Source organism: Chiloscyllium plagiosum, unplaced genomic scaffold (genome assembly GCF_037043375.1).
Source record: "Chiloscyllium plagiosum isolate Xiang-an unplaced genomic scaffold, Cpla_swu_hap1 HiC_scaffold_24, whole genome shotgun sequence".
Lineage (NCBI taxonomy): Eukaryota > Metazoa > Chordata > Chondrichthyes > Orectolobiformes > Hemiscylliidae > Chiloscyllium > Chiloscyllium plagiosum.
This window is the reverse complement of record NW_028270162.1, coordinates 60,579,925-60,602,670: the sequence shown is the minus strand read 5'-3', so window position 1 is coordinate 60,602,670 and position 22,746 is coordinate 60,579,925. Positions and strand designations below refer to the sequence as shown.

General features: G+C 44.6%; 1 protein-coding gene across 1 annotated transcript in view; it reads left to right on the top strand.

Annotated features, from left to right (window-relative positions):
* Window positions 1-22,746, top strand: part of LOC122562432 (glutathione hydrolase 1 proenzyme-like) — a 117,547-nt gene that overhangs the window by 43,609 nt on the left and 51,192 nt on the right. The window contains exons 2-4 of the mRNA XM_088000337.1: window positions 12,241-12,333; window positions 15,631-15,823; window positions 22,332-22,492. Coding sequence (XP_087856463.1) covers window positions 12,241-12,333; window positions 15,631-15,823; window positions 22,332-22,492 — 447 coding nt within the window. The remainder of the gene's footprint in view (window positions 1-12,240; window positions 12,334-15,630; window positions 15,824-22,331; window positions 22,493-22,746) is intronic.

Here is a 22,746-nt window from a genome sequence, read left to right as displayed (position 1 = left end):
GTATGATGGCCCAGTGCAAGGCAGTATGATGGCACAGTGCAGGGCAGTATGACGGCTCAGTGCAGGGCAGTATGGTGGCTCAGTGCAGGGCAGTATGGTGGCTCACTTCAGGGCAGTATGACGGCTCAGTGCAGGGCAGTATGACGGCTTAGTGCAGGGTAGTATGTTGGCTCAGTGCAGGGCAGTATGGTGGCTCAGTGCAGGGCAGTATGATGGCTCAGTGCAGGTCAGTATGTTGGCTCAGTGCAGGGCATTTTGGTGGCTCAGTGCAGGGCAGTATGCTGGCTCAGTGCAGGGCAGTATGGTGGCTCAGTGCAGGGCAGTATGACGGCTCAGTGCAGGGCATTATGGTGGCTCAGTGCAGGGCAGTATGGTGGCTCAGTGCAGGGCAGTATGGTGGCTCAGTACAGGTCAGTATGATGTCTCAGTGCAAGGCAGTATGGAGGCACAGTGCAGGGCAGTATGGTGGCTCAGTGCAGGGCAGTGTGGTGGCTCTGTGCAGAGCAGTGTGGTGGCTCAGTGCAGGACAGTATGGAGTCTCAGTGCAGGGCAGTATGACAGCTCAGTGCAGGGCAGTATAGTGGCTCAGTGCAGGACAGTATGGTGGCTCAATGCAGGACAGTATGACAGCTCATTGCAGGGCAGTATGGTGGCTCAGTGCAGGACAGTATGGTGGCTCAATGCAGGACAGTATGACAGCTCATTGCAGGGCAGTATGGTGGCTCAGTGCAGGACAGTATGGCTGCTCAGTGCAGGGCAGTATGGTGGCTCAGTGCAGGGCAGTATGGTGGCTCAGTGCAGGACAGTATGACTGCTCAATGCAGGCAGTATGGTGGCTCAGTGCAGGGCGGTATGGTTGCTCCGTGCAGGGCAGTATGACTGCTCAGTGCAGGGCAGTATGGTGGCTCAGTGCAGGGCAAAATGGTGGCTCAGTGCAGGGCAGTATGACGGCTCAGTGTAGGTTAGTGTGCTGGCTCAGTGCAGGGCAGTATGGTGGCTCAGTGCAGAGCAGTATGGTGCCTCAGTGCAGGGCCGTATGACGGCTCAGTGCAGGGCGGTATTGTGGCTCAGTGCAGGTCAGTATGGTGGCTCAGTGCAGGGCAGTACGGTGGCTCAGTGCAGGGCAGTATGGTGGCTCAGTGCAGGGCAGTAAGCTGGTTCAGTGCAAGACAGTATGCTGGCTCAGTGCAGGGTAGTATCGTGGCTCATTGCAGGGTAATATGATGCCTCAGTGCAGGGCAGTATGTTGGCTCAGTGCAGGGCAGTATGTTGGCACAGTGCAGGGCAGTATGGCGTCTCAGTGCGGGGCAGTATGGTGGCTCAGTGCAGGGCAGTATGGTGGCTCATTGCAGAGCAGTATGGTGGCTCAGTGCAGGTCAGTGTGGTGGCTCAGTGCAGGGCAGTATGGTAGCTCAGTGCAGGGCAGTATGGTGGCTCAGTGCGGGGCAGTATGGTGGCTCAGTACAGGGCAGTATGGTGGCTCAGTGCTGGGCGGTATCGTGGCTTAGTACAGGGCAGTATGGTGGCTCAGTGCAGGGCAGTATGGTGGCTCAGCACAGGGCAGTATGATGGCTCAGTACAGGGCGGTATGGTGGCTCATGCTGGGTGGTATGGTAGCTCAGTGCAGGGCAGTATGGTGGCTCAGTACAGGGCAGTATCGTGGCTCAGTGCTGGGCGGTATCGTGGCATAGTGCAGGGCGGTATGGTAGCTCAGTGCAGTGCGGTATGGTAGCTCAGTGCAGTGCGGTATGGTGGCTCAGTGCTGGGCAGTATGGTGGCTCAGTGCAGGGCAGTATGACTGCTCAGTGCAGGGCAGTATGGTGACTCAGTGCGGGGCGGTATTGTGGCTCAGTGCAGGGCGGTATGGTGGCTTAATGGTTAGCACTGTTGCCTTGCGGTGCCAGGGACCCGGGTTCAGTTCTTGTCTTGATCACTGTATATGTGGAGGTTGCATATTCTCCATGCGTCTGTTTCGGTTCCTCCCTCAGAATTAGTGGATTTGCCATGTGAAATGCTGAGGTAACAGGGATAGGATGGGGTGAGAAAGATTTGGGCCAATCAAGGAAAGTATTGGGAAGTTGTGCGTGGAGTCGAAAGAGACTGGGGAATGAATATTTATCATGAGTATTCACACTGGAAAAGGACAATATTGTCGAGGAGAATACTGAGATACAGGCTACTAGACTGCACGGGATTGATGTTCGCAGGGAGGAGGTGTTCGCAATTCTGAAACGTGTGAAAATAGGTAAGTCCCCAGGACAGGATGGGATTTAGAGCTGAAAATGTGTTGCTGGAAAAGCGCATCCTGCTCCTTGGATGCTGCCTGACCTGCTGCGCTTTTCCAGCAACACATTTTCAGCTCTGATCTCCAGCATCTGCAGTCCTCACTTTCTCCTCCAGGATGGGATTTATCCTAGCATTCTCTGGGAAGCCAGAGAGGAGATTGCAGAGCCTTTGGCTATGATATTTATATCGTCATTGTCTATAGGAATAGTGCCAGAAGACTGGAAGATGGCAAATGTTGTCCCCTTGCTCAAGAAAGAGAGTGGAGACGAGCCTGATAATTATAGACCAGTGAGCCTTAGTTCAGTTGTGGGTAAAATGTTGGAAAAGGTTATAAGAGATAGGATTTATGATCATCTAGAAAGGAATAAGTTGATTAGGGATAGTCAACACAGTTTTGTGAAGGGTAGGTCGTGCCTTACAAACCTTATTGAATTTTTTGAGAAGGTGACCAAACAGGTGGATGAGGGTAAAGTTGTTAATGTGGTGTATATGGATTTCAGTAAGGTGTTTGACAAGGTTCCCCACGTTAGCTTATTGCACAAAATACAGAGGCGTGGGATTGAGGGTGATTTAGCGGTTTAGATCAGAAATAGGCTAGCTAAAAGAAGACAGAGGATGGTGGTTGATGGGAAGTGTTCATTCTGGTGTTCAGTTACTAGTGGTGTACTGCAAGGATCTGTTTTGGGGCCACTGCTGTTTGTCATTTTTATAAATGACCTGGATGAGGGCATAGAAGGATGGGTTCGTAAACTTGCGATGACACTAAGATCGGTGGAGTTGTGAATGGTGCTGAAGGATGTTGCAGATTACAGAGGGACATAGATAAGATGCAGAGCTGGACAGAGAGGTGGCAAATGGAGTTTAATGTGGAAAAGTGTGAGGTGATTCACTTTGGAAGAGCTACAGGAATACAGAGTACTGGGCTAATGGTAAGATTCTTGGTAGTGTGGATAAGTAGAGAGATCTGTATCCAGGTACATAGGTCCCTGAAAGTTGTCACTCAGGTTGATCGGGTAGTTAAGAAGGCATACGGTGTGTTAGCTGTTTTGGTAGAGGAATTCAGTTTTGGAGCCTTGAGGTCATGCTGCAGCTGTACAAAACTCTGGTGTGTACATTTCTGGTCACTGCATTATAGGAAGGATGTGGAAGCTTTGGAAAGGGTCCAGAGGTGATTTTCTGGGATGTTGCCTGGTATGGCAGCTAGGCTTTATGAGGAAAAGCTGAAGGACTTGAGGCTATTTTCATTGGAGAGAAGAAGGTTGAGAGGTGACTTAATTGAGACATACAGTATAATCAGAGGGTTAGATAGGATGGACAGTGAGAGCCTTTTTCCTTGGATGGCGATGGCTAGCATGAGGGGACATAGCTTTAAACTGAGGGGTGATAGATATAGGACAGATGTAAGAGTAGTAGGGGAATGGAAGACACTGCCTGCAACAGTAGTAGACTTGCCAACTTTAAGGGCATTTAAATGGTCATTGGATAGGGCATATGGACGAGAATGAAATAGTGCACGTTAGCTGGGCTTCAGATTGGTTCCATAGGTCGGTGTAACATCGAGGGCCAAAGGGCCTATACTGCGCTGGAATGTTCTACATTCTGGATCAGTAATGGAGAGGTGCGAGTAATATTCTAAAGTAGAGGTTACAAATTCAAAGAGGGTTATTTTCAATGGAACAAGATGGGAACTAGCCAGGGTAAAATGGAACCAAAACCTGATAGGAAAAACTGTAACAGGTCAATTACTGGCATTGAGGAGATGTTGCACCTAGAAGCTAAGTATATTCCAACTAAGGTGAAAAGTAAGAAAACCAAAGCCTGCGTTCTTTGGATGATGAGGGAAACAAAAAAAAAGATGAAATAACAGAGGGTGTTTAATGCATGTCTGGTGAATTCTTGAAGTAAGAACCAAGCCAAAATAATAGGCTGAGTGGGGAAATAAAGATAAAAATAAGATTGGTAAAAGGACAGTATGAGAAAAGAATTTAAGATAACTGAAATACAAAAATCTTCTCCCAGTATGTAAATAGTAAGTGGATAATACAAGTGCAGATAGAGCCTAACAGTGACAAAGAGGGTGATTTCTAAGCTTGGAGCTACCGGACAAGGGTATTTGATGACTATCTTATATTATTGATAACTAAGGAAGAGGATGTTGACAAAATATTGGTGAAGTAGACGTAATAAAGGTAATGGATGGAATGGAAATTCACTGGCAGTATTTCTTGGAAAGGTCAGTCTGCTCATAGTGGATAGATTGACTCTTCTGGATGGCTTGCATAGCAGGTAGTTGAAGGAAAGGCTTATCTTAGAACATAGAACATAGAAATGTACACCACAAGATGTAACACCAAATGTTATACTTCCTGTCAGACTTCAGTTGCCTGATTCAAACACAGTAAGAGCACTCCTACCTGTGATCCATTACCAATGACAAACTGTATTCCTGGAGCCAAGGGTTTCTCCAGTACTCCTCAATTTACATAATGGAGCACTTCATATCTTACCATGAATTCCATGTATTAGCACCTTTACTAGCAATAGTCCTTCTGTATCTCCTCATCCCTCAACATCAAAGATTGACATGATCCCATATCGCTTAAAACGATAACTTCTTTAGCTGCTCCTCCTGGCATATGTGAGTAAACCTTACCCTCACAAGCCAATGGTTTAGGAAGATCTGGTACTTACTCCTTATCCAATCTCTGTCCACGTTGTAAATTCTGGTGCAGCTTTCTAGCCTCCTCTGTGTTTTCCATTAACACTTTAACAAAATTCACTGGCTTACCCTGTTTTCCTACATCTGTCTTCCCAGTGCTTTTTCTGTGATTTGATGTGGCCTACTTTATTGCACTGAAAACATCTGAACCCTTTATCTTCTCTTTCCCCTTCATGGGTTTCCTTTTAACCCTGTGGTAAGCTACCTTTATTATCTTCAATGGAATCTACTTTTCCCTTCCCACGGGAGGACTTCTCTTCTCCTCCAATTTCTATCCCTTAAGGATTGAAGTTGATGTTGGAGCCAAACTTCGATTTATGAACCAACTCATAATCATCAGCCATTTCAGCTGCTGGCCTTGCTGTTTTAACTCTGCTATTCCACATGAGTTCTCACTACCTCAGGAAGTGAATTTTTGAACTCCTCCAAAATAGTCGTATCTCTAAAAGGGTCATGTGCTTGATCTATTTTTAATGCCCTTATCCACCGAACAAAATTACTTTGATTGATCCTTTCAAACTCAATGTAAGTTTGACCAGGGTCCCTCCTTTGATTCCTGAACAGTTGACTGTAGGCCTCAGGCACAAGCTCATATGCACTGAAGATGGCTTTCTTCACCTCCCCAGATACCTCCTCTGGTAGTAATGCAAGCTCCACCTCACTAGCCCTACCAACCAATTTTGTTTAGATCAACAAAGCCCACCTGATCACTGGCCACTTTACTTTAGCCCCCACTTTCCCAAATGAAATGAAAATGGCTTCTACATCCTTCCCCTTTCCATTTAAGGTAATGCTTGGATATATTTAAACAGATCCCCATCAGGCCTTTGGCTAGTATGGGTTTGCACATCATCACTATTCTCTTCACTCCCACCTGCGCCCACACCTTCCCCGTTCACCTCCATCCAAGGCCCCAAAGGATCCTTCCACATCCGGCAGAGATTTTCCTGCACATCCAAAAACCTCGTCTACTGTGTCCTTGGTTCTCGGTGTGGCTTCCTCTACGCTGGAGAGACAGTTCGCCAGCTCGCAGGGCTTTCCAGAGAACATCGCTGGGTCACATGCACCAAACAATCCCACCGCCCTGTAGGCCGACCATTTCAACTCCCCCTCCCACTCCACCAAATCCTGGGCCTTCTCCTCCACCAAATCCTAGCCAACTGACGTCAGGAGGAAGAATGGTAGCTCAGTGGTTAGCACTGCTGCCTCACAGCGCCAGGAACCCGGGTTCGATTCCAGTCTCAGGCAACTGTTTGTGTGAAGTTTGCACATTCTCCGCGTGTCTGTGTGGGTTTCATCCGGGTGCTCCAGTTTCCTCCCACAATCCAAAGGTGTGCAGGTTAGGTGAATTGGCCATGCTAAATTGCCCCATGGTGTTTAGGGATGTATAGGTTAGGTGCATTAGTCAGGGTTAAATGTAATGTATTAGGGGAGGGGAATGGGTCTGGGTGGCATGATGTGGAGAAGCCGATGTTGGACTGGGTGGACAAAGTTAAAAATCACCCAACACCAGGTTATAGTCTAACAGGTTTATTTGGAAGCACTAGCTTTCGGAGCGACGCTCCTTCATCAGGTGGTTGCGGAGAATAAAATCATAAGACACAGAATTTATAGCAAATAGTTACAGTGTGATGCACCTGAAATCATATATCGAAAAAGATCTGGATTGTTTGTTAAGTCTCTCATCTTTTAGAATGAACATGGTTTCTCCTTTTCATTTTCCTCTGCTTTTAACCATAATTCAAACTTTTTCAGTTCCCCTTCCTGTTCAAGCTGCTTCATCTCAAATTGAACTCTATCCATTTCCAAAGATTCCAATAGTGTTTCCAGCAAATTTAAATGTCGAGCTATTGCTGTAATTATCTCTCCTGTTCTCACAGACGAAGGCATACCCAGCTCTAACTTACCTGTCAGTTCCAACACCTTTGCCTTGCTCACCTTTTGTAAAACCCCCCAAAGTCACTTCTTCCACCTCCAGAAAAGAAACCGGAATTTTGAATAACGTAACTATCAGAAAAATCCACCAACCCAATACTGCAGCTTAACTAACTAATTGTTCCAACTCAGAAATATCCCATAAACACACCCTTTGGCAAAAAGGCAAATTCAAACACAGATTCTTACAGGCAGGAGGGAACAACATCCAAAGAGAGAATTCAGAAAAAAGTCAGAGGAATTATTTTGTGAAGCTTGCTCCCCTGGACTCACACATCTTTTGACAGCTACAGTTAAAACCAAACCAGAAAAAACCTGAACTGGACAAGCTGGCCACTGTTAAAGTAGACTCTTTGGTACCTCTGTCATTATAACCTCTCTTCAAAAAAAAACCAAGGACAAAATAATCTTTTTAAAGCATTGTCACACAAACATGATGCCAAATTAAACTAATCCCTTCTATCTGCCCTTTGGTCCATATCCTTGCATTTCTTGCATAGTTATGTGCTCATCTAAAAGTCCCTTAAAAGCCCCTATCTTATCTGCCTCCACCACTATTCCTGGTAGTGCATTCCAGTCTCCTACCACTCTCTGTGCAAAAAACCTTGCCCCTCACATCTCTTCTCAGCCTCCAATGCTCCAGAGAAAACATTCAGACCTTTTGCATCCTCTACTTATAGCTCATCCTTTCCAATCCAGGCAGCATCCTAGTGAACCTCTGCTGACCCTCTCCAAAGCTTCCAAATTTTCCCTGAAAGTGGCGACCAGAATTGAGCATAATACACTATGTGTGGCCTAACCAAAGTCTTATAAAGGTGTAACATGACACCCGAACACCTGTACTCAATGCTCCAACCAATAAAGAGAAGCATGCCATATGCCTTTTTTTAACACACTACCTATTTGCCTTAATCTTCCAATCTTTGCGAGATATGAGAGAAGTGTTAGAGATTGAGAAACTTAGCAAATGTGAAACTGTTGCTCAAGAAAGATGCAGGAAAGACATTTTGAGGAACTCCAGACTAGTAAGTTCGACATCAGATATGGGTAAGATTTTAGAAACATTAACTGGAGGATACAAAAACAGGCACTTCGAGGGGTTTGAGGTAATTAAGAGTCAGCATGGATAGGTAAGATACAGGCTGTGTTTGATTAATCTAATTGATATTTTTGACAAAGTAATGAAGGGGAATAGTTTGATACTACCTGTACTGATTTATGAAAAGCATTTCGCAAAATGCCATGTGAAAAGATAGCTAACAAAATTGAGGCATACCTTTAATAAAACAAAAACGATATGTTTCAGATGATAGAAATTTGAATGACAAAATTTATAAACATCCTGGGGGTTACCACTGACCAGAAACTGAACTGGACCAGTCATAAATACTGTGGCTACAAGAGGTGGTCAGAGACTAAGAATTCTGCATCCTTCAGCCTCATCATTCACTCCTTCCACAACAGGCTGGTGTTGGTCTGGAACATCTGTCTAATTTTTGCACAACTTTCCAGATGTTGGTGAGGAGGCTTTAGCAGAGTTGCCTGAGAAAGTGAGGTCTGCAGATGCTGGAGATCAAAGTTGAAACTTTATTGCTGGAACAGCACAGCAGGTCAGGCAGCATCCAGGGAACAGGAGATTCGACGTTTCGGGCACAGGCCCTTCTTCAGGAATGATTCCTGAAGAAGGGCCTGTGCCCGAAACGTCGAATCTCCTGTTCCCTGGATGCTGCCTGACCTGCTGTGCTGTTCCAGCAATAAAGTTTCAACTGGGATGGATATTCCCAATGTTTGATGATAGTTGGTCCTGGGGTTTACTCTTATTATAGTTATGTGTAATGATTTAATACAACCAAATGACAAATCACATAGGTCAGACAGCTAACGATGGCAAATTCCCCTCCCAAATAATCACTGTTGAACCAAATGCAGTTTAATGACAATCCATTATGGTCATGATCACCATTACTGACATCAGCTTCTTATTCTTTCCACTACGGATGCTATGACTTCCAAAGAAAAATGGGAACAACTGCAGACATGAGCCATCCAAAGAACTGAACAATACAGACACCTTGTCATTTTCCTACCACTCCACCAGCCAGAGCTGTTTATGGAAAGGCAAGACTCAAATTTCCAAGTAGTTTCTGCACACTGCATCCATTTTACAGAGGATTAAACAGTGGATATGCAAATATGGGAGAAAGTGAGCACTGCCGATGCTGGAGATCCAAGTTGAAGAGTGTGGAGCTGGAAAAGCACAGTCGGTCAGGCAGCATCCGAGGAGCAGGAGAATCGACATTTCAGGATGAAGAGCTTATGCTCAAAATGTCAGTTCTCCTGCTCCACAGACGCTGCCTGACTGGCTGTGCTTTTCCAGTACCACACTTTTCGGATATGGAAATATGTGCCGACTTTGCTAACAAGCAAAAATTAGTCCATGATATTCTCATTCGGGAGTGTAAACCACTGATGAATGCAACTCATCGAACATTGCTGCAAATCTGTGGAGATTTCTGAGTAATATCGGCGTTTTGGCTTAACATTTTACTCATCAATGTTTTCCCTTAATCAGGTTTCTCTGCCCATTAATATACCATATAGTCAACAGCATTACAGTAATTAAAATGATGAGAATTGTCGAGAATGTTGGTACCTTCCCATGTCCCTGTCACAGTAATGACAATGCTCTGGACAATCTTTGCACTCAGCACGTGCGTCAGTTTTAGTGCGCGACTGACCCTCTCTACCAGTTCTTTTGATATGGTATCAGGTGCTTTTACTTGGTACTTTTACCATAATTGAGTGACTAGGGTCCCTCTTGTGGCCTATGGTGGTCCCTCTATCCTGGACTGAGAGGTCCAGGTTCAAGGGTCACCTACTCCAGAATTGTGTGATAACATCTCTGAAAAGGTTGATGTGAAAAATAAGTTAAATACATTTTTAAACATTGACTAACAAAGATATAAAATTGCCTGCCTTCTTGGACAAAATTTAATCTGGGAACTCGACTCCAAATGTATTTTTCATACCCTCTTATGATGGGTGAGGCATGGATAAAACTACATTTCTGCCCATCCCTGAGTGTGCAAGTAGTTGTGGTGCTTTGAGAATGGTTATAGGGTTGATGATTCCAGGGTCTTGACTCAGTGATATGCAATGATATTTAAGTGTTAAGAAGATGTGGGTGTACTGTACCTTTAAGAGAGTTGAAAGCTAGCAGAACCCCCCTGACAGCGCCAAATGTTCTCAACAAGATACAATATAATATGTGGGCCAGCAGATAGTGTAGCTGGTTGCCTGGAGACAAAAAAACAAATTCGAATTAGGCCAATCAGTTTAAATTATATCAAAAAACCAAACAGCAATATAGTATATTGACAATTTTGGAAGCCAATGACACAATCCAATGCTATGGGGGTATAAGACCAGGAAAACTTGAACAGTTGGGGGAGAACTGGTTGCTGGTTTAAATTTAGCAGAGGGTTTACCCCATGTTGGAACACAAAAAGAAAAGAAAGGGCCAGTCTTTATATCGTATTGTACATGATCTCAGGAGGTCTCAAAATACTTTGCAATGAATTACGTATGGAGTGTATTGACTACACTGTCAGAAACACAGCAGCAGGATACCCCAAACAGCACTAACTTTCAGATAGTCGCTTTTACTGGATTGGCTCAGGGATAAACAATGGCCAGGATGTCATGGCTTTCTGTTGCTCCCCAAAACAGTACTTTACCTCATTCAGGGCAGTAGGCAGGATGTTTAGGAAGCAAAGGTGGGACAGGGAATCTTGAGCAGGAGGTTTCGCCTGTTCTCTATTAGACCTAAAGAAGGATTCCTGTCCTTCCTGGGCCCACAGAGGAAAGAAAATAAACTACCTGTTTAGGCCTAGAGACACCTTTCCTGTAGATCCCGATTCTCTCTCGACTGACGGGAAAGCCACAACGTTTCCTTCTGCTTAAACCCAAGTTGTATATTTGGAAAAGGTCCTTGCTATCCAGACGTCTGCATAAAAAAAATCATGCCCTGAAGAAGGGCTTATGCCCGAAACGTCGATTCTCCTGTTCCCTGGATGCTGCCTGACCTGCTGCACTTTTCCAGCAACACATTTCCAGATAAAAAAAATCATGGTTGGTGATTTGGTGCAGTTCGAGAGCAGGTAAATGACCTTGGTGACTCCGACTTTTTTATTGGGCCGTTAGCGTTAAAATCACCTTCACGGTACTTTCATGCTGATTGAGACATTTTCTCATGTTGCACGCTCACTTTTGCTATGAATGCTAAACACAAAATTTAACCTGTAATGTAATTCTGGTGAAAGGAGGAAGGTATAAGTGGTCTGATTAGCAAGTTTGCAGATGACACTAAGATTGTTGGAGTAGCAGATAATGAAGGGATTGTCAGAGAATGCAGCAGAATACAGACAGATTGGAGATTTAGGTGGAGAGATGGCAGATGGAATTTAAACCGGGCAAATGCGAGGTGGTGCATTTTGGAAGATCCAATTCAAGAGCGAGTTATATGGTAAATGGAAAAGCTCTGGGGAAAAATGATATACAGAGAGATCTGTGTGTTGAGGTCCATTGTACCCTGAAGGTGACAACGCAGGTCAATAGAATGGTCAAGAAGGCATACGGCCTGCTTTCCTTCATCGGACGGGGTATTGAGTAAAGAGTTGGCAGATCATGTTACAGTTGAATAAGACTTTGGTTCGGCCACATTTAGAATATTGCATACAGTTCTGGTCGCCACATTACCAAAAGGATGTGGAGGCTTTGGAGAGGGTGCAGAGGAGGTCCACCAGGATGTTGCCTGGTATGGAGGGTGCTAGCTATGAAGAGAGGTTGAGTAGATTAGGATTATTTTCATTAGAAAGACAGAGATTGAAGGGGGACTTGATTCAGGTTTACAAAATCATGAGAGATAAAGACAGGGTGGATAGCACAAAGCTTTCTCCTAGAGTGGGGGACTCAATTACTAGGGGTCACTAGTTCAAGAGGAAAGGTTTAAGGGAGATGTACATGGAAAGTTTTTTACGCAGAGGGTGGTGGGGGCCTGGAACGCGTTGCCAGCAGAGGTGGTAGAGGCAGGCACGATAGCGTCATTTACAATGTATCTAGACAGATACATGAAGGGACAGGGAGCAGAGGGATACAGATCCTTAGAAAATAGGCAGCAGGTTTAGATAGAGGATATGGAAAGGAGCAGGCTTGAAGGGCCGAAGGGCCTGTTCCTGTGCTGTAATTTTCTTTGTTCTTTGTAATCTTATGATTTGATATCACTTTTTCCTATTTTTCAGGAAAAGTAGAAAGTATTAATGCCAGAGAAGTGGCCCCAAATAATGCATCACAGGATATGTTTATCAATAAAACAGATGAAGCTTCTTTTAAAGGTAATGACTAGAACAGTAATCAATACATTGCTGTTGACATCTAATTCACTCCCGCTAGTGAAACCTGAATTTAATGGAACCAGGTTTCTGATGAAAATGCTACAGCATTCCAAAAGCTGGCTGAAATCAGCTGCTTTTTTCCCTGCTTTCCATTTCTACTTAAAGCTCTGATTATTTTCTGTGGCCTCCTTCAGAGGAGTCTTTTGATAACTTGCAAAAACCGGTATTATTCATGTGTTATTGATGTTCATGTCAGCAGCTTACTTAACAATGAGGAATTACTGGGTAATAATTGGCAGTGGGTATCTTATTTAGCCTATTCAACATCTCGGGGCCCTGAGAGTGATTACAGCATTGGTATTCCTGCATTGGTTTGGTTATCCCTGTGAAGACTGTGGGTCAAAGCTGAGATCTTCTAGTTGATAAGTTTCATTTCTTGTTAAATAAAGTCACTGTGGGAGCCTCCAACTTTTCCAAAACAAGTTGTAATCTTCTTGGGCAATGGACTCTTTGGGTGGAATTGACCCCTCCCTAAAGGTTGTGGGGTTGGCAAGATGCCTCTGGTGAGGCACCATCCCTTTGCTGCCAGCTCAGTAATCAAGATCTAAAATTCATGGGCAACCTTCCCAACGTGTCATCGCTTAAGGCCCTTAAGTAGTTAATTAACAGTCTTTTCAGGGCCTCAGCCAGCCACCAACCCAATTATCTGTCTTCGCAGCAGGTGGGAAAAGTGTCTGTTTTTCTGACAGGATCCCAGGTCAGTCTGCCTGCCAGGTCAGAATGAACCTCCATTTTCCCCAATCTAAGGGAGGAGTCAAGAGTTTGGCCTGAAACCTGCCCTCCTGCCCTTGGTTCTGACTGTCCAAAACCCTCTCTCCCACGTTGCAATCTCTGGATTATGAAAGCTTGTTGCCAGTCCAGCTTCTCATGCTGTACAACCTGTGATGCTCTGCAGTTCCTTGTGGCCTCTGAAACATATTGTTCTCTCTGTAAGGCCAGCAGCTCCAGAGAGGATGGGACCTCAGTGTCAAGGCAGCTGACTGACTGGGTAACTCCCTTGCCAGCACTGAAGTGGCTGATTGGTGCTTGATCAGACAGCCTTTCTCACTGGTAGGAGGGGGTTTAGTTGTTATTGAAGATACCTCCCCTTATGCCGAAGGTTAAAAAGCAATAAATCAGGCACTCTAGAGTTGATCTTAACGGGTTTTGAGTTTCCTGGCATCAAAACTGTGTATAGGTGGTTTCATATTGTATTTCTGACCTTACTTGTGGCCTTGTCTTGTTAATGTGGTTACATGCATTCTATCACCAGGTTCAGAAAACAGAAAGTTCGATAAAATAAAATTAGGAGCAGGAGTAAGCTCTTCATCTCCTCAGGTCTGCTCCACCATTCAGTAAGATCCCATGGCTGATCTGATTACTCCACTTTCCTGCCTACTCCTAAATAACCTTTCACCCCCTTGCTAACCAAGAATCGATTGCCCTTTAAGGAAGAGAATTCCAATGATTCACATTGAAAAAAATATCAGAAACAAAATTCTCATCATCGCTGGCTCAACTGGTTGATGACTTATTTTTAAACAGGAACCCCTATTTCTAGATTGTCCTGCAAGACGAAACATCCATTCCAAACTTGCCCTGCAAAAACCCCTCAGGACCTTTGATAAAAACGGAAAGAACTCTGGATGGTGTGAATTAGAAACAAAACAGAAGCTGCTGGAAAAACTCAGCAGGTCTGGTAGCATGTGAAGAGAAATCAAATTTCATGTTTCAGGTCTGGTAACCCTTCCTCAGATGAACCCAAAACATGGACTTTGATTTCTCTTCACAGATGCTGCCAGACCTGCTGAGCTTTTCCAGCAAATTCTGATTTTGCCGCTCAGGATCTTGTAGGTTTCAACTAAGTTGCTTCTTAACATTCTAAATTTCAGCAGATACAAACCAAGATCCTACTCTTTTCCAGGGATTAGCATAGTATCCAGGCACGTGTCTGCGTGGGTTCCCTCCGGGTGCTCTGGTTTCCTCCCACAGTCCAAAGATGTGCAGGTCAGGTGAATTGGCCATGCTAAATTTCCCATAGTGCTAGGTGCATTAGTCAGAGGGAAATGGGTCTGGGTGGGTTACTCTTCGGAGGGTCAGTGTGGACTGGTTGGGCCGAAGGGCCTGTTTCCACACTGTAGGGAATCTAATTTAATCAAATTGCCCGTAGTGTTAGGTGAAGGGGTAAATGTAGGGGAATGGATCTGGGTGGGTTGCTCTTCGGTGGGTCGGTGTGGACTTGTTGGGCCGAAGGGCCTGTTTCCACACTGTAAGTAATCTAATCTAATCTAATCTAATCTAAACCTTCTTTGAACTGCCTGCAAAGCATTTACATCTATCATTAAATAAGGAGGCCAGTATTCTACACATTACTCCAAATGTGGTCTTACCAATGCCCTGTACAAATGACCTTCCCTACTTTTGTATTTTATTTCCCTCATTGTAAACGATGACACTATTATAGTAGCCCTTTGTGAATCATGCATAAGAAAATCCAGATCAGTCTGCATCCCAGAGCTCTGCAGTCTCTAAAAAGATCTAGTAGATGGTACACAGTGCTGTGACAGAGCATCATTAATGTAGGAGTCAATGTTTATGGGTGTGGTGTCAGCCCAATGGGCTGCTTAATCTTGGATGGTATTAAGCTTCTTGAGGTTTATTGGAACTTATCCAGGGCAATTGGGGAATACAGTATTCCACCATGATGCTGACTTGCAGCTTGCAGATGGTGAGTAGGCACCGGGACTCAGGAGTTGAGTTAATCCTGCAAGATTCCTAACTTCCGAACTGTTCTTGTAGTCACTGTATGTATATGACTAGGACAGTTCAGTTTTTGGTAAACGGCAACTTCCAAGATGTTGATAGTGGGGACTCCGCATGGGAATACATTGAATGTTAAAGGGCAATCGATGGTTGTTACTTGACACTTGTTACTTGTATCTGAATGTTACTTACCACTAGCTGCCCAACCTGGATATTATCCAGGTCATGCTGCAGTATCTCAGGAGTCATGAATGGTGATGAACATTGTTCAAAATTATCTCAATGTATATTATGAAGCATCAAAAGTTGATGCCAAGGTGAAAGCTTTGGTTTACTTGGAGCATCTTAATAATTGAAAATAATCAAGTTCTTCTTTGGGTCTAATCATTACTCAGCGCGATATACATGACCAAACAACTTGTAAATCAATGCATTGAACTGCAAAGGTATCATTTTAATCACAAGCTTACTGTTTAATTTTGGACTTACTGACAGGAGGATTGGCCATAGCAGTTCCTGGTGAAATCCGAGGATACCAATTAGCACATGAAAGACATGGACGGTTACCATGGAAACAGTTATTTGAACCAAGCATCAAACTTGCCAAAGAAGGATTCCCCATTAGTCGGTCTCTTGCAGATGCCATAAACAAAAATAAGGTCGACATTGAGAAAGACCAGTCTTTGTGGTAAGATACAGCAATGTGATTCTCTGCATATTGGGTGTTGAAGGTATTTGTAAATCCAGGCTGCTCACTCTTGAGATTGTTTGTCTGATAAACATTTTGGGCAACATTTTATAACTCAAAAATCCATTTGTGAAGAATTACAGAAACAGGCCACACAGGCCAGCAAGTCCAGGCTGGTGTTTATGTTCCAATTGTACATTCTTCCATCCTTCCTCATCCAACTACTAGAATTAGTTGGGTGGATTTAGGAAGAGTTATTAGTCAGAGGGAAGTGGGTCTGGGTGGGTTACTCTTTGGAGGGGTCGGTGTAGACTTGTGCACTATCTAATGCACCTAGCACTATGGCACGGCAAATTCACCTGACTCGCACATCTTTGGACTGTGGAAGGAAACCGGAGCACCCGGAGGAAACCCACGCAGACACGGGGAGAATTATTGCCCTGAGGATAGGGACACCTCTGCATCACATTTGTCTCACTGTTCCAAGTGTCCACAGATGGTAATGCAAAATCAATCAGCCTCAAATCTAGCTGCTGTCAAGTTTTCTCAGGCTTCCTCATCATCAATGTTGATCGCTCAGCATCTTTGTCAGGCTCCCCTTCTTCCTCATTGGTGGAGATTGGTAACTCATCTTGATCCAGGGAAGGCCACTGATCTTCTTCCTACAGTGCCGACCATTCGTCCAGAAGCTGAGACTGCTTTAGCCTGGATGGAAATCTCAGACCAGCAAGGGCATGGTTTGGTCTGATGCTAGGGGAAGGAGAAATCCCTCCTCAGCACCACCCTGACCAGTAGGACACACAGGTCCCTGCCCACAAACTGGGATGCTGAAATACCCCTCTCTGCTATATCTAGGGTAAATGTGAAGAATCATACAGAATAGTTTCAGACTGACATTGCTTGTCCAGGCGCACAAACAGCTTTTAAAGATGACCGTGCTGTAAGGGTTGCTCATGAATTGCAGGATATTTGGTGAATGACAAGTTCTTCTGGGAATAGCAAATGAGAGATATCATATGAGTACGTGGTTAATGAGCTTAGTTTGGAGAGATACAATAAGAAATCTCTGCAGCCTTCATGTCACCAAAAAACTCTCACAAATTTAGATAAATGTCTCCGCTTTCAAAATCTTAAAGTGACAGGACTGCTTAATTCCCTGAGTCTTCCTTTATAATCCAAGCTTGAAGTTGTCTAATCACTATTTCTAATTTTATGCATTCTTTCCAATCAGTTCTCAATCTTTATGATGTGCTTGGATTTCCAATAAAAATGCTTGGATTAATCTGACTGCACACAGAGCACACCTATACACCAATACTGAACACAAAACAGTACAGTACAGTACAAGTCCTTTGGCCCTCGATATTGTGCCAACCTTTTTTCCTACTCTAAGATCAAACTAACCTACGTACCCTTCACTTTACTATCTTCCATGTGCCTATCCAAGAGTTGCTTAAATATCCCTAATGTATCTGACTCTACAACCACTGCTGGCAGTGCATTCCACTCTCTGTGTAAAGAACCTATCTCTGACATCTCCCCGCAACCTTCCTCCAATCACCTTAACATTATGCCCCTCATCATAGCAATTTCCACCATGGGAAAAAGTCTCTGGCTATCCACTCTATCTATGTCTCTCATTGTCTTGTACACCTCTATCAAGTCACCTCTCAACCTTCTTCACTCCAATGAGAAAAGCTGTAGCTCCCTGAACTTCATAAGACATGCTCTCCAGTGCAGGTAGTATCCTGGTAAATCTCCTCTGCACCACTCTAAAGTTTCCACATCCTTCCTATAATGAGGGGACTAGAACTGAACACAATATTCCAAGTGTGGTCTAACCATGGCTTTATAAAGCTGCAGCACAATGTTGCAGCCCTTAATCTCAATCACCCTGCTAATGAAAGCCAACACACCACATGCCTTCTTAACAATGGGATCTACGGACATGGACCCCAAGATCCCTCCGTTCCTTCACAAAGAATCCTGCCTTTAACCCTATATTCTGCATTCATATTCAACCTTCCAAAATGAATCACCTCACACTTTCCCAGGTTGAACTCCATCTGCCACTTCTCAGCCCAAGTCTGCATCCTGTCAATGCCCCACTGCAACCTATAACAGCCTTCCACCCTCTCCACCACTCCACTTTGGTATCATGGGCAAGCTTACTAACCCACCCCTCTACTTTCTCATCCAAATCATTTATAAAAATTACAAAGAGCAAAGGTCCCAGAACAGATCCCTGAACCCAGAACACCTCTAGTCACCATGGTCCAGGCTGAATTCTTTCTATTGACTACTACCCTTGTCTTCTTTGGGCCAGCCAATTCTATATCCAGATAGACAGGTTTCTCTGTATCCCATGCCTCCTTACTTTCTGAATGAGCCTGATCAAATGCCTTGCTAAAATCCATGTGCACCACATCCACTGCTCTTTGTCAGCTATCTTTCATCTTCCATAGTTACACCGGCACCACTCCCCATCCCTTTTCCCGCTACATTGATGACTGCATTGGTGCCACCTCGTGCTCCCATGAGGAAGTTGAGCAGTTCATCAACTTCACCAACACATTCCACCCTGACCTTAAATTCACCTGGACCATCTCTGACACCTCCCTCCCCTTCCTGGACCTCTCCATTTCCATCAATGATGACCAACTCGACATTGACATTTTTTACAAACCTACTGACTCCCACAGCTACCTGGATTACACGTCCTCCCACCCTACCTCCTGCAAAAATGCTATCCCGTACTCCCAACTCCTCCGCCTCTGCTATATCTGCTCCCAGGTGGACCAGTTCCATCACAGAACACACCAGATGGCCTCCTTCTTTAAAGACCGCAATTTCCCTTCCCACGTGGTTAAAGATTCCCTCGAACGCATCTCATCCATATCCTTCCCCTCAGCCCTCAGACCCCATCTCTCCAACTGTAACAAGGACAGAACGCTCTGGTGCTCACTTTCCACCCTACCAACCTTCGCATAAACCATATCATTTGCCAACATTTCTGGCATCTCCAAACGGACCCCACCACCGAGGATATATTTCCCTCCCCACCCCTTTCCGCCTTCCGCAAAGACCGTTCCCTCCATGACTGCCTGGTCAGGTCCACGCCCCCCAACAACCCACCCTCCCATCCTGGCACCCTCCTCTGCCACCGCAGGAATTGTAAAACCTGCGCCCACACCTCCTCCCTCACCTCCATCCAAGGCCCCAAAGGAGCCTTCCGCATCCATCAAAGTTTTACCTGCACATCCACCAATGTTATTTATTGTATCCATTGCTCCCGATGTAGTCTCCTCTACATTGGGGAGACTGGACGCCTCCTAGCTGAGCGCTTTAGGGAACATCTCTGGGACACCCGCACCAATCAACCACACCGCCCTGTGGCCTAACATTTCAACTCCCCCTACCACTCTGCCGAGGACATGGAGGTCCTGGGCCTCCTTCACCGCCGCTCCCTCACCACCAGACGCCTGGAGAAAGAATGCCTCATCTTCCGCCTCGGAACACTTCAACCCCAGGGCATCAATGTGGACTTCACCAGTTTCCTCATTTCCCCTCCCCCAACCTTACCCCAGTTCCAATCTTCCAGCTCAGCACCATCCTCATGACCTGCCCTACCTGTCAATCTTCCTTCCCACCTATCCACTCCACCCTCCTCAATGACCTATCACCTTCATCCCCACTTCCATCCACCTATTGTACTCTTGGCTACCTTCTCCCCAGCCCCATCTCCCTTCCTATTTATCTCTCCACCCCAGAGACTCCCTGCCTTCATTCCTGATGAAGGGCTTTTGCCCGAAAGGTCGATTTTCCTGCTCCTCAGATGCTGCCTGACCTGCTGTGCTTTTCCAGCACCACACTAATCTAGATACTGCAATCCTTGGCAGTACATTTCATATTCCTATCCACCTTTGGGTAAAAATGCTTTTCCTCAAATCCCTCCTAAATGGCCTGCCTTGAACTTTAATATTTGATGAAGGAGAACTGCTGCTTTCTATGTACCATGTCCATGCCCTCATAATCTTATACATCTCTATCAGGGCCCCTCAACCTGCATTAAAGAAAACAACCCAAGCTTATCCAGCCTCTCTCTATAGCTGAAATACTTCATCTCAGGCAGCACCTAGCGAATCTCCACTGCGTCCCCTCCAGAGCAATCACATCCTTCCTATAATGCAGTGACCAGAACTGCACACTGTACCCCAGCTGTGTCATAACCAAAGATCTGTACAGCTCCAACATAACCTCCCTGCTCTTATAGTCTGTGCCTTGACTGAGAAAGGCAAATGTCCCATTTGTCTTCTTAACAACACTGTTAACCTCAAAAAGGTGGTTCTGGAAAAGTACAGCATCCGAGGAGCAGGAGAGTCAATGTTTCAAACATAAGCTCTTCGTCAGTTTATGCATGAAACGTTGACTCTCCTGCTCCTCGGATGCTGCCTGACCGGCTGTGCTTTGACTTTGGTCTCCAGCATCTGGAGCCCTCACTTTCTCCTACCCTGTTAAACTGTCCAGTTCTATAGTTGCTGCTTTCTGGAAAGCAGCAATTCACAGGACAGCATGGTGGTTCAGTGGTTAGCACTGCTGCCTCACAGCACCAGGGATCTGGGTATGATTCTAGTCTTGGACAACTGCTTGTATGGAGTTTGCACACTCTCCCCATGTCTGCATGGGTTTCCTCCCACAGTCCATAGATGTGCAGGTTAGGGTGAATTGGTCATGCTAAATTACCCACAGTATTCAGGGATGTGTAGGTCAGGTGCATTAATGAAGTGAATTCTAGAGTAGTATGGGTCTGGGTGGGTTACTGTTCAGAGGGTCGGTTTGGATGCATTTGGTCTAATGGCCTGCCCCCATACTGTAGGGATTCTATGATGAGCTATTCACTTCCCCTGGAAAATATGCATTTTGGAATTCAGTGAGGGCAAAGTTCTGCTTGGGTCTAATATAAATGATACCTACCACAGCTCTTAAGGTGCAACCGTTTTTTTTTTTAAAAATGATTGTTACAATCATAAGGACTATGAATCTATTATTTTTTGAGTTTGGTGCTAAAATGAAGGGGATCATGTGACCTGTTCTGATGTCTGCCTGACAGCCAGTCTGAATGATTTGGTATTTAGAATTTAAGGGTGCCCAGATATTTTACTGGGAAGACGATATAAGGTGTTTACATTTGGAGCCAAGACTGTTTGCTAACAGCGAATAGATTGAGCCTCCAAAGTCCCAGAAAAGTGTTAAGAATGTCGTGTTGTGAACAGCTATGCTTTAAAGTGTCCACTTGCTTTCAAGATACAAGAGAATTCACATCTCAAGAATAGCTGATTCCATCTGGATACAAAGCCAGTGTGATTCACATAGCCATGTGGATGGGCTTTGAGAGGAAACGTCTGAGATATCCCTGAGAACTCAGACAGAAAGTTAGTTTGCAAGGATCTGGAGGGGAAGAACAGTGTGGTAAAAACAAGGACTGCAGATGCTGGAAACCAGAGTCTAGATTAGAGTGATGCTGGAAATGAAGGAGGCCTCTATTCCTGATGAAGGGCTTTTGCCCGAAACGTCGATTTTCCTGCTCCTCGGATGCTGCCTGACTTGCTGTGCTTTTCCAGCACCACTCTAATCTTCCGACGCCCCTCCCCCAAGTCCCTCCTCCCTACCTTTTATCTTAGCCTGCTGGACAAACTTTCCTCATTCCTGAAGAAGGGCTTATGCCCGAAACGTCGATTCTCCTGTTCCCTGGATGCTGCCTGACCTGCTGCGCCTTTCCAGCAACACATTTCCCACTCTAATCTAGACAGAGAATGAATAGTAACAAACAGGAAGAGGCTGTGATTCAGGAATGTAGTTGTGAGCTCATGCATAGGTTGGAAAGATCAAATCTGTGAAGAGTTAAAATGAGGCTGGAAGATGTTGAGTTAGAGAGAAAAGGCTCTCGAGAAGCCTGTAGTATGAAAAAGCACCAAGAATTAAAAGTTTCCGCCTGGGAAAGGAAAAGATTGAAAATAAACCCTAAGGAGTTAAGAAACATTTGAACTGATTACAGGAGAATTGAACATCTACGTAAAGGACAGTTTTACATATACTTGATGGTGAGTTTTTCTCAGTTGTATTAAAAGTTCTATTCTGTAATTTAATTGGCTGATTTAATTAAATTTAGCATAAAGATGATTTCAAAAATTGTATTTAGCTAAATAGTTTTAGTCTGTTTCTAATAGCAAACGGCTTAAAGTGTGATATCAAGTGTCAACCATGTAGCTATTAACTGGACACTTGAAATTTTTTTTCCAAGCTAGTGGCAGGGTTTGTAACACCAGAACCTGGAATACTTTGGTTCTTAACTCAATAAGGAGGGCTGAAAAGCATACTGTGCTTTTATACACATCTCACAGAGGAAGGAAGGCAATACACAGTACACTTTTGCTAAAATGCAACTCTTGAACATGTTTGATTGTACTATTCTCTTCTGTTACTCAACATTTTGTCTGTCTCTTAACAGTGAAGTATTTTGCAATTCCAAAGGGAACATACTCCAGGAAAATGAAATAATTAAATTTCCAAGATTAGCTGAAACTTATCAGATTCTGGCAGACGAAGGAGCTGATGCATTTTACAATGGATCTCTCTCCCAAACGATAGTGACTGATATCAGGAATGCAGGTGGGAAAATGTATCATTTGCTGACTCTCCATTGCATCATCTTGATGGCAGCAGTTAGAAAGCATACAAGGCAGCTTGAAGCTTTTGATCCCATCAACTAATTCCTGTGTTGTTAATAATTTTGTATTTATTTCACTTCTGCACAGAATGTATACGTGGTGTTGGCAAGGCTGGCATTTATTGTCCATTTTTAATTGCCTTGAGAAGGAGGTGGTGAACTTTTTCGAAACACTCAGTGCAGTCCTTATGGTGTA